Source organism: Littorina saxatilis, linkage group LG16 (assembly GCF_037325665.1).
Source record: "Littorina saxatilis isolate snail1 linkage group LG16, US_GU_Lsax_2.0, whole genome shotgun sequence".
Classification (NCBI taxonomy): Eukaryota; Metazoa; Mollusca; class Gastropoda; order Littorinimorpha; family Littorinidae; genus Littorina; species Littorina saxatilis.
In genome coordinates, this window is record NC_090260.1 from 14,139,328 (window position 1) to 14,152,001 (window position 12,674).

Consider the following 12,674-nt stretch of genomic DNA (forward strand, 5'->3'; position numbering starts at 1 on the left):
TAGAGATACTGTACCACAGATACAAGATAGAGATACCGTACTAAAGATACAAGATAGAGATACTGTACTAAAGATACAAGATAGAGATAATGCACTAAAGATACAAGATAGAGATACTGTACTAAAGATACAAGATAGAGATAATGTACTAAAGATACAAGATAGAGATACTGCACTAAAGATACAAGATAGAGATACTGTACTAAAGATACAAGATAGAGATAATGTACTACAGATACAAGATAGAGATACTGTACTAAAGATACAAGATAGAGATACTGTACTAAAGATACAAGATAGAGATACTGTACTAAAGATACAAGATAGAGATACTGTACTAAAGATACAAGATAGATATACTAAAGATACAAGATAGAGATACTGTACTAAAGATACAAGATAGAGATACTGTAATACAGATACAAGATGGAGATACTGTGTACTACAGATACAAGATAGAGATACTGTACTAAAGATACAAGATAGAGATACTGTACTACAGATACAAGATAGAGATACCGTACTAAAGATACAGGATATAGATACTGTACCACAGATACATGATAGAGATACTGTACTAAAGATACAAGAGACAGGTTCTGCAGATACAAGATAGAGATACTAAAGATACAAGATAGAAATGCTACAGATACAAGACAGAGAGCGCATTTTCTCAATGATCTATAGCAACACAGCTTAGAGGACCACGACAACGTCGTCAGGTTCATTGGGGCCGTCACTGACAACCAGGGATGGGAGTATCGTAAGAGATACCAAGAAATAATACAAAGCAGCTCATTTTCTCGTTGATCAAGGTATGCACACATTTTTATTTATTCTTTTTTTTTGGAGTATTTCTACGCACATACCCTCCCAGAGGGGAGGCTCATGGCGTTTACAATATGCCGTGTGAGATGGAATTTTTACACAATATATCACGCATTCACATCGGCCAGTAAATCTCAAGCGTGTTAGGCGAGTATATACTTTTCACGGCCTATTATTCCAAGTCACACGGGTATTTGGTGGACATTTTATTATGTCTATACAATTTTGCCAGGAAAGACCCTTTTGTCAATCGTGGGATCTTTAACGTACACACCCCAATGTAGTGTACACGGGACCTCGGTTTTTCGTCTCATCCGAAAGACTAGCACTTGAACCCACCACCTAGGTTAGGAATGGGGGGAGAAAATAGCGGCCCGCCCCAGGGTCGAACACGCAACCTCTCGCTTCCGAGCGCAAGTGCGTTACCACTCGGCCACCCAGACACATGCCTAAATTATCTCAGGGATTTTGCGCGGAAGCGTGTTTGACTGCTCATCTGATGTCTGCCTCACTATTAGCTCATAGTATTTTATAGTCCACACTTACGTGTACGTTTGACATTGTGAAGTACGTTCAAAATCACAGAAAGCTGGCGTTGGTTCAATAAGTGATGTTCGGAAATAGCTCTGTGGGTTTGTTATATGTTGCGAAAGAGTTAATTCCCTTGAAAACATTGTGGGGCAAGCGTTCCCACTTAACATAACAATCAATCACTATATCGAGCGGGATGTCTCCACACATGTATTGGGGTGGGGGGGGGAGGCATGTGCGGAGCCACGCCCTTTGCGGGTATAAAGAACGTCTTGGGTAATGCATGTTTTGTAGTTGTTGTTTTATCTTGAGAATTAACGTTGTTGGTTTATTCCAATGCTTGGTATCCTCACCTGAGCTGTTCAAGACTGTTCCCTGGCTCAATGGTATCTTGACCACACGAAGACATGCATCACTCAAGATCAGGGGGCCCGGTGCTAGTGATGGAGTACTGTGAGATGGGACAGACAGACAGACACATGTATAACTCAAGGCATTGTTACCCATGTCCCCAGGGGGCCCGGTGCTAGTGATGGAGTACTGTGAGATGGGACAGACAGACAGACACATGTATAACTCAAGGCATTGTTACCCATGTCCCCAGGGGGCCCGGTGCTAGTGATGGAGTACTGTGAGCTGGGACAGATGGACAAGTGGCTGGCCGCCAGGAGGAGTCAAGTGACAGAGCAGATCATGGAGAACCTCTTCCGCTTCGCTGTGGGCATCGCTAAGGGCATGGAGTACCTGGCTTCCAAGAAGGTGAGTTGCTGATGTTCTGGTGGGTGTTGGTGGTGTTGGTATATTTGTTGTTGTTGTTGTTGTTGTTGTTGTTGTTGTTGTTGTTGTTGTTGTTGTTGGTGGTGGAGGTGTGGCGGTACAAGTGGTGGTTATGGTCTTCTTCTTCTTCTTCTTCTTCTTCTTCTTCTTCTTCTTCTTCTTCTTCTTCTTCTTCTTCTTCTTCACACGATACGTCAACTCTGTTGGTTGTGGTGGCGGTGGTTGTGGACTTGTTCTTTTCTTCACAAGTTGCCATGACTGTGTTGTTGTTGTGGTTGTTGATGTCGGTGTCGCTGTTGTTGTTTTAATTGTGGGGGTGGAGGTGATTGTGGTGTATTTTTCTGTTTCTTTTTTTTTCATTGTCACGCAGAATACGTTCTGAATTCTTCTGTTGCTACATGATTATGTAATGATCATCAACACCCATCAAGATCATCATCAGCAATATAATCATTGTCATCATCATCATTGTTATCTCTCAGCCTGGAATTTCTAAACTGTAACCAGGTGACTCACAGCCGTCTGGCAGCTCGGAACATCCTTCTGACCTTCACCTTGGACCCCAAGGTCGCCGGGTTCGGACCACAGCAAAAACGGGGAGACGAGGAAAAGGCTGTGAGTAAAATATGTCTGGGAGAGGCAAGAGAAAGAGGGTTGGGGATTGAGAGAGTGAGATGATGGCGGTGAAAAGAGAAGGATTTGGGAGAGATTTTATTTATTTTTTTGTTTTTTTGTTTTTTGCGTAACGCCCAGTCCACCACGAAGGGTGATATCAGGGCGGTGCTGCTTTGACATTTAACGTGCGCCACACACAAGACAGAAGTCGCAGCACAGGCTTCATGTCTCACCCAGTCACATTATTCTGACACCGGACCAACCAGTCCTAGCACTAACCCCATAATGCCAGACGCCAGGCGGAGCAGCCACTAGATAGCCAATTTTAAAGTCTTAGGTATGACCCGGCCGGGGTTCGAACCCACGACCTCCCGATCACGGGGCGGACGCCTTACCACTAGGCCAACCGTGTTGCGGTCGGGGGAGAGGGGTTGAGAAAGAGAGGATGGGGGTTGGGGAGATAAGGAAGGAGACCATCGTATGACGGCTTACTAGTGCCAAAACCTGGGGTTACCCATTATCACGTGATAATTACTAATTAACGCTGTCAGTTACTGTTTTCACTCGTTAGTTACTCATTTTCACGGGATAATTACTCATTTTCACAGGTAAATGACTAATGTTTAGTTTTGGCACTAGCAATCCGTCAGGAAGTGAGCCAAAACTAAAAATTAGTAATTAACAGGTGAAAGTTAGTAATTTTCCCGGGAAAATTAGTAATTAACACGTGAAAATGGTAATTATCAAGGGAAAATTACTAATTTTCCCTTGATAATTACAATTATGAGGTTTTGGCACTAGTAAGCCGTCATACCATCGACGTGCTGTGTTCTCACATTAACCTGAAACCAGAGAGCAGTCTAAGCAGTGGAAGCACTGGGACTCGCCTCATCACAGAAGACAAGGATGACCAAGCCAGGAGGGACGGCGACTGTCATGGCATCAATCTTATTGGAATTAATTGCATGGGATGTGTTGTTGGATTTTCGTGAAAGGGGCCAGACTGCAATTTGAGAGTGCTACTCGACTCAGCAACTTTGCGATGGTTTTGAGACAGCATCATCGCTGAACGCCATGGAAAGCTGACCAGATGTTTCTTGTTTTCACAAAACAGTACGCCAGCATACAAGCCAGCTGTTGCGATGTAAACAATTCACGACTGTGGTCTTGAAATACATAGCAACAGAAAAGTGCCTTTTCCCTATAAAACAGTCAGTCTCTTCATGAATGTTTGGCACTTAAGCCCTTTTTTTAATATCCAAAAATGCCGCTTGGCAATTCATAATGTCGGTGTTTTTTTTCAGGCAGTGGCAGGTAGACTACTGTGACCGTTGATGACATCATAATCATTATGACTACATACCGGATATGTTTTATGTGTGGCCTTCTACAAGCAAGTTGCAAATGTGTGCCAAGTTTATTTGCTCTAGCAAACCTCCTGTATATGCAGGCTACAAACTTCTGAAACAAACCTCGTAGAACGAGAGAAGCTTTCTCTTTTGTTCCTGTTCTCCTTTCATTTTATCTCTTTATTTACACTTTTGTGAGCAGACGAAAGTTCCCGCCAAATGGGCGGCCCCGGAAGTGCTGGAAGAAAAACCTCCCACTGAAAAGAGTGATGTCTGGTCCTACGGCATCGTGCTGTGGGAAATCTTCAGCATGGGTAGGTCGTGTGTGTGTGTGTGTGTGTGTGTGTGTGTGTGTGTGTGTGTGTGTGTGTGTGTGTGTGTGTGTGTGTGTGTGTGTGTCTGGTCCTATTGCATCGTGCTGTGGGAAATCTTCAGCATGGGTAGGTCGTGTGTGTGTGTGTGTGTGCGTGTGTGTGTGTGTGTGTGTGTGTGTGTGTGTGTGTGTGTGTGTGTGTGTGTGTGTGTTCGTGTGTGTGTACGTTCCTATCCATCAAACCGGGTTCACGGCTAGTTAACACTCAGTAAAAACTGGGTTCTTTTGAAAACTGGGTTCCTCAATCAGGGACCCACTTTTTTTAAGCATGACAAAGAGTGAAAATAAAAAAAATAAAAAAAATAAAAACGTCTTTTTTGACGGAAAGAATGTCATAACCATGTTCAAAATGACATTCTTTCCGTAAAAAAAAATATTAAAAAAAAAAAACTTTTTTTTTTGACGGAAAGAATGTCATAACCATGTTCAAAATGACATTCTTTCCGTCCCCTATAGGCGACGAAATAGGTCAAATTTTGTGCCTTTTTTAGTGTAAAATTCGTCGATCCCGGAGCGAGTACTGCACCCAGTGCCGTTGTAGTGCAAGTGCACTACAAAGGCACTGCGCCCAGTGCCGTTGTAGTGCAAGTGCACTACAAACGCACTATCCGTTGTGTGATGTGAGGAACCCAGTTTGGCGGAAAGGAACGTATGTGTGTTGCTGTATGTGCATGTGTGTGTGTGTGTGTGTGTGTTTGTGTGCGTGTATGCGTGTGTGTGTGTGTGTGTGTGTATGTGTGTGTGTGTGGGTGTGTTTGTGTGTGTGCATGCGTGCGTGCGTGTGTGTGTGTGTGTGTGTGTGTGAGTGAGCGTGTGTGTGCGTGCGTGTGTGTGTGTGTTTGTGTGTGTGTATGCGTGTGTGTGTGTGTGTGTGTGTGTGTGTGTGTGATGTCTGGTCCTACAGCATTGTGCTGTGGGAAGTCCTCAGCATGGGTATGTCATGTGTGTTGGTCGCAGTGCCAACCTTTAGCTGTTACTGGTTTACAATGATTATAGTACACCTGACAGATTCTTACCACTCGAGTGGTTCTTAAACTTCATTGACCTAGTAAAGACAAGGAAGAAAAGAATTGATTTAAAAAAAGTATTTGTCAAAGTCTCGTCGCAAGATATTGTAATCCGTTTGTTAAATTCTCCTGTTAGGGTCACCACCATAAGCTTGAGCTTGTTGTTGATCCTTAACATGCATTATGGTTAATAACCTGTTGAGGGTAACCTCACTGGACTGTAAATCTTATCCATCCATCCGTCCTAATTGTTGAACAAACACTGTTTAAACCAAGAAAAGAATGTGTCCACGATGTTTACTTCCCTTGTTCGGACATTTTGAAAAGGGGAACAGACCTGATGACTGAATGTATGGTCTTTGTCTGGCAGGCAAAGTGTTGCACGTGTACACACCACATAAAATAAATAAATCACGAAATAAATGAGAAACTAAACAATTAAGGCCAAACAAAAATAGATCTGTTTACGGTAACATAGGCCCAAAAAATAGGGTCGGTAGGTCGGGATTATTTTTTTTTTCTTCCAAAAACCCATATTTTTACGTTATTTTGCACAAAAAACAAAAGATTTTTTTTTCTTTTCCCAAATGCCAAAAAAAAGTCTAGGGTCGCGCGAAAAAAATAGGGTCGGTCGGGTTACCGTAAACAGACTATTTTTTGTGCCTAATCAATAGGTGAATAAGTATAGAGTGCATGAATAAACTACACTCGTTAACTCATTGTCTCCCAGGTACTCATTTGGCTCTATCTGACCAGTTACGGATATATTCGCTCAGACTGTTAGCTTCAGTCGCTTCCTGTAACGTCGATCTAACGCCTGCATTCCAGCGTGTTGATATACAGTTCCTACACAGTTACTACAATTCTGAGTGAGCTGCTGCAGCACAGCTGGTCTCGACTAAAAAAAACTTGGTCAACATAGGTGGGGTAGAAAGTGTTAAGTATTAAGGGAAATACACACAGCCTCTTAAATCTTGTTATCATATATACAAAAAATAACGCTGTTTTAACTTAGTCTAAAAAGTAGTACTGCTAGCATTATAGTTTTGTTTAATGGTTTGACCTTGATGGTTCTTATTTCTTGTATTACCAGGCGAAGTCCCATACCCGACCATCCACATCAATGACGTCGGGCTACGCATCAAGTCAGGCTACAGGATGGACAAACCAGAGTTTTCTGATGACACGTAAGAGTGGGGCTTAGCCATGATTTGCCCTACCTTCAGTCTATGGACACACTGTGCTAAGGGAAATACGAGCTGGTTAACACACTGTGCTAGGGGAAATACGAGCTGATTAACACACTGTGCTAGGGGAAATACGAAATAGTTAACACACTGTGCTAGGGGAAATACGAGCTGGTTAACACACTGTGCTAGGGGAAATACGAGCTGGTTAACACACTGTGCTAGGGGAAATACGAGCTGGTTAACACACTGTGCTGGGGGAAATACGAGCTGGTTAACACACTGTGCTAGGGGAAATACGAGCTGGTTAACACACTGTGCTGGGGGAAATACGAGCTGGTTAAGACACTGTGCTAGGGGAAATACGAGCTGGTTAACACACTGTGCTAGGGGAAATACGAGCTGGTTAACACACTGTGCCAGGAGAAATACGAGCTGGTTAACACACTGTGCTGGGGGAAATACGAGCTGGTTAACACACTGTGCTAGGGGAAATACGAGCTGGTTAACACACTGTGCTATGGGAAATACGAGCTGGTTAACACACTGTGCTATGGGAAATACGAGCTGGTTAACACACTGTGCTATGGGAAATACGAGCTGGTTAACACACTGTGCTATGGGAAATACGAGCTGGTTAACACACTGTGCTATGGGAAATACGAGCTGGTTAACACACTGTGCTATGGGAAATACGAGCTGGTTAACACACTGTGCTATGGGAAATACGAGCTGGTTAACACACTGTGCTAGGGGAAATACGAGCTGGTTAACACACTGTGCTGGGGGAAATACGAGCTGGTTAACACACTGTGCTAGGGGAAATACGAGCTGGTTAACACACTGTGCTATGGGAAATACGAGCTGGTTAACACACTGTGCTAGGGGAAATACGAGCTGGTTAACACACTGTGCTAGGGGAAATACGAGCTGGTTAACTGTTATAATCTGCGTCACCCTCTTCAGACACTCTGCGCAAGACAGAACGTGTACGTGTAGTGTAATGATCCGTGTCACCCTCTGGCATTGCACTTCACTACAGAGGCTGGCGCAGATGATGTACTTTTGAGTAAATTGTTTCCGCTGATTCAATTTAGCAGACTGATTTTGGTGTCATTAACTCGGCTAAAATGTTCCGACGCATGCAGCATGCACGGGACACAGACAGGCAAACAGTGTCTGACCTGTGTTTAACTGGAAGAAAGCTTTTGCCCAATGTAGAAGACTGAACAGATATATATATATATATATATATATGTGGTGGCAGATAGGATGGTTAACACGAGAGAGACTGCACCTTTAACAATTAGAGGATAGGGGTACGTGGAACCAGCGTGATGGTTGCTTTGAATTTGCGAAGCATTCTTCTTCCTTTGTGAGCAGCAACTCCCAATACACTCGTTTTGTGCTTGAGTGAGCTTGTACTCATTGTCTCCCAGGTATAGATATATCCGTACCCCTTCATATGGCTCTATCTGACCAGGTACGGATATATCCGCTCAGACTGTTAGCTTCAGTCGCGGCTTCCTGTAACGTCGATTTAACGCCTGTATTCCAGCGTGTTGATATACAGTTACTACACAGTTACTACAATTCTGAGTGTCGACCTGCTGCAGCACAGCTGGTCTCGGCTTAAAAAAACTTGGTCAACATAGGTGGGGTAGAAAGTGTTAAGACATGGTCCGCTTTAGACCGTAGGCTTGTTGTGGTTTTCATACTTGTTTTTGTCCATTTAACGAACAGAAATAAACATTGTATAAACCACATGATCCAATATTTGAAGTATTCCGCAGACTAATAGCTGAGTGTGTTGTAGGCACTACGATCTGAACAATGATAGCTGATTGTGTTGCATGCACTACGATTTGAACACTAATAGCTGATTAGGTTGCAGGCACTACGATCTGAGCTCTAATAGCTGGTCGGGTTGCAGGCACTACGATGTGAACACTAACAGCTGAGTGTGTTGCAGGCACTTCGACGTGATGAAGGACTGCTGGCAGTTCAAGCAGTCCAAGCGACCCACCTTCGGCACCATACGTGCCCGTCTGACCCAGCAGTACGGCAACAGACAGAGCGTCGACCTCTATTACGACAGCAAGCAGCTCGGAGACTTCGACTGAGATGTGCATGCCCTTTTCTGGCAGCTGACAGAGCACGGACATTAATGACGACTCTATAGTGGTTCTTCTTATTAATCAGATGTGTTTTGTGGGCTGTATAGGCTCTATGTTCGCCTGTCTTTGCAAGAGTGGACTTTTTTTTACCCATAATTATGGCCGTTTTTGCCCCAGCCATTTGGAGGATGGAATTTGAATTCCCATTCTGGAATTCCTAATCTGAGAGATGATTCTCTGAGCGGTTTCCTGATTTTCACTCAATTTAGGATGTCAAAGTTATGGGTAAAAATTGAAAAAGTGAGATGTTCCTTTCCAGGCAAATATATTTTTTCTGGTTTTGAAAAGTAGCAGCTTTTGCATGTTTAATGTTTGGAAGTGTGGAAAGGCCTGACATAGACAACAACATACCGTGACTTATGACAGTTCGTGTTGGCAGTCAAGTATCAAACAGCTTTACAGTTTTCTAGTTGATGGAAGTACTTTCTGTCAACAGAGGTATTTAGGGTTGCTTTCACAGTACAAATACTTAGGACAAAAACACACACACAAACTAATTATGTTTTGTGTGTGAGTTTTGTTTTGTTTTGCTCCACTTGGTCAAATAACGTTATGCTAAACTAAGCATGTCTGATTTGTGTATAACAATAGCAGTCTATTAATAAAGATGTTGTGAAATGACTTAACTATTTACACATCAAACACATCCTTTAAATGCCCATCTCTCATCGCCCCACACAGTTCAGGTTGGGGTTTGTAATGATGCGACCTCACATTTGCTATACCTTGAAACAATAAACGTCTGAGCGCTCAGTTACCCACATTGAAAACGGCTGTGTTTTGAGTTGGCTTTCCAGACTGTAATTCTCATTGTGACGCCTTTTTGCGCCAGTCATAATTTTGGTCTTACCTTCAACGACCGGAAGTCCGGACTTATGACACAGGAGAATTGGGCGAAGCGAAACACTCGCTGATTAAAATTAATTTAATCTTTTTTTTCTTCTTTTTTTTCAAACAGTATTTTATTCGTAAACAAATTTAATTATTTAGCATAATTTTGGGGTATTTTTGAGCAAATCATTTCAGGTGTTTCTAAATTACGGCACAGTGAATGACCCTTGAACGTTTTAAGGTCCAAATCGTCAGACAACTTTCCAAAATGACGCCTTAGGTGTTTTAACTTTATTATGCTAACGTTAGCGTTCCATTTTTAAGAAATGAAACGGCAACACGGCAAAAGTAATACATGTTTTATATATATATATATATACTTTGCTTACAAAACATATTAGGAAGAAAGGCATATTTTTGCTGCAGATATCATTACATCGCATATAAATGTACTTCTAACTGTGCCTTACAATCCATCATACTACTGCTGAAAATGACTTTGCTTTCCGTTCTCTGCCTGTAGCGACTATATACACACCTTCTCTTCTTCTTCTTCTTCTTCTTCTTATTCTTCTTCTTCTTATTATTCTTCTTCTTCTTCTTCTTCTTCTTCTTCTTATTCTTCTTCTTCTTATTATTCTTCTTCTTCTTCTTCTTCGTTCATGGGCTGAAACTCCCGCGTTCACTCATATTTTTGCACGAGTGGATTTGTACGTGCATGACCGTTTTTACCCTGCCATTCATGCAGCCATACGCCGCTTTCGGGGGAGGCATGCTTTGTATTTTCGTGTTTCTTTAACCCACCGAACTCTGACATGGATTACAGGATCTTTTCCGTGCGCACTGGGTCCACTTGGTCTTGTGCTGCGTGTACACATGAAGGGGGATAAGGCACTAGCAGGTCAGCACATAAGTTGACCTGGGAGATCGGAAAAATCTCCATCCTTAACCCACCAGGCAGGGATTTGACCTCACGACCTCCCGTTAAAGAGTCCGATGTCTTAACAAATACGCCAATGCGACTGTCTGTGCACCCCTTATCATCACCATCCACTCTACTGTTTATTCTAAAGTACCCCCTCCTTCGCACCTTTTCTACCACAAACACACACACACCCTTCCCTCACACGTTTTAATAACGTTACCCCCCCCCCACACACACACACACACACACTCGTTGTAATAACGTTAACCCACCCCCCACACGTTGTAATAACGTTAACCTCCCCCCCACACACACACACACGTTGTAATAACGTTACCCCCCCCACACACACACACACACACACGTTGTAATAACGTTAACCTCCCTCCCACACACACACACGTTGTAATAACGTTACCCCCCCACACACACACACACACGTTGTAATAACGTTAACCCACACACACACACACACACACACGTTGTAATAACGTTAACCCCTCCTCCACACGTTGTAATAACGTTACCACCACACACACACACACACGTTGTAATAACGTTAACCCCTCCTCCACACGTTGTAATAACGTTACCACCACACACACACACACACACGTTGTAATAATGTTAACCCCTCCTCCACACGTTGTAATAACGTTACCCCCCCACACACACACACACGTTGTAATAACGTTAACCCCTCCTCCACACGTTGTAATAATTTAACGTTAACCCCTCCCCCACACGCTGGCGTGACGTGTTAAAGTATTATTATCTATTGCAAATAAACCATACCTGTTTGATGCAAACGTTTTATACAAAAAGAATAATATGTGCTTTCAGCTTTAAATTTAATTATATATATTCAATATGGTTTCCTTTCATTGCATTCATTGTTTCCTATTAAAGCCACTTTCATATTTTCATATTGCTTCATCTTGAAATGTTTGTCATTGAATGTAATGTTCTATATCTTTTATTCCTTTCGGCAATCATAATTATATAGACCACCTCAAATCTGTCATTGCTATTCGACCTATTAACTCATATCCCTACCCACTCATTTAGGGGGAAGAATTTACCCGATGCTCCCCAGCATGTCGTAAGAGGCGACTAACGGATTCTGTTTCTCTTTTTACCCTTGTTAAGTGTTTCTTGTATAGAATATAGTCAATTTTTGTAAAGATTTTAGTCAAGCAGTATGTAAGAAATGTTAAGTCCTTTGTACTGGAAACTTGCATTCTCCCAGTAAGGTAATACATTGTACTACGTTGCAAGCCCCTGGAGCAATTGTTTTAGAAATCCAATATGGCGGCTGTTTCCATAGCAACGGCAATCTGTGTCCATTAATATTTAAAAATGTGCCATTCATTGTTATTAGTTCACTTCAATAACTACCAAGAAACCTAGGTTATTCCATGTATTCTTCAAGTCACACATTGCCTTACGTACAACCTATAGCTTCCACTTGGCCACGCGTCATAAATCAACAATCTTGCTGCATCTTGCGCAACATGACAAAGTCAGTAGAAAACTGAGTTTGTAAATGATGCATGTGCCAATCTGCGGACATTAATTTAGCACAATATTACCATTCTGCGCGGGAAAAAGCCAAGCTTTTAAAACTATCTTTGGTCTTCCATAGTAATTATTATGTCATTTTAGAACTATCTTTGATGTGTCCATAGTAATTACTATGTCATTTTAGAACTATCTCTGATGTTTCATAGTAATTATTATGTCATTTTAGAACTATCTTTGATGTGTCCATAGTAATTATTATGTCATTTTAGAACTATCTCTGATGTTTCATAGTAATTATTATGTCATTTTAGAACTATCTCTGATGTTTCATAGTAATTATTATGTCATCTTCAACTATCTTTGATCTAGGCGTGTTTCCTGTAGGACCACTTTCCTGGAGGTGCTACCCCTGTAGACAGTGAATGCACATGGGTGCATTTCTCTTAGAAAAACATATCACACTCAATCTTGAAAACACCTACAGGGAATACACCTACAGAAAATACACCTACAGGGAATACACCTACAGGGAATACACCTACAGGGAATA

The 12,674-nt window shown here is 42.2% G+C and overlaps 1 protein-coding gene across 1 annotated transcript in view; it reads left to right on the forward strand.

The window, feature by feature from the left end:
- LOC138949876 (tyrosine-protein kinase CSK-like) overlaps positions 1–10,927 on the forward strand; it is a 20,151-nt gene extending 9,224 nt beyond the window's left edge. Inside the window, exons 7-11 of the mRNA XM_070321662.1 lie at positions 1,964–2,118; positions 2,644–2,751; positions 4,303–4,414; positions 6,574–6,667; positions 8,640–10,927. Of these exons, the coding sequence (XP_070177763.1) occupies positions 1,964–2,118; positions 2,644–2,751; positions 4,303–4,414; positions 6,574–6,667; positions 8,640–8,790 (620 nt within the window). The 3' untranslated portion in view covers positions 8,791–10,927. The remainder of the gene's footprint in view (positions 1–1,963; positions 2,119–2,643; positions 2,752–4,302; positions 4,415–6,573; positions 6,668–8,639) is intronic.
- Positions 10,928–12,674: the final 1,747 nt, after the last annotated feature.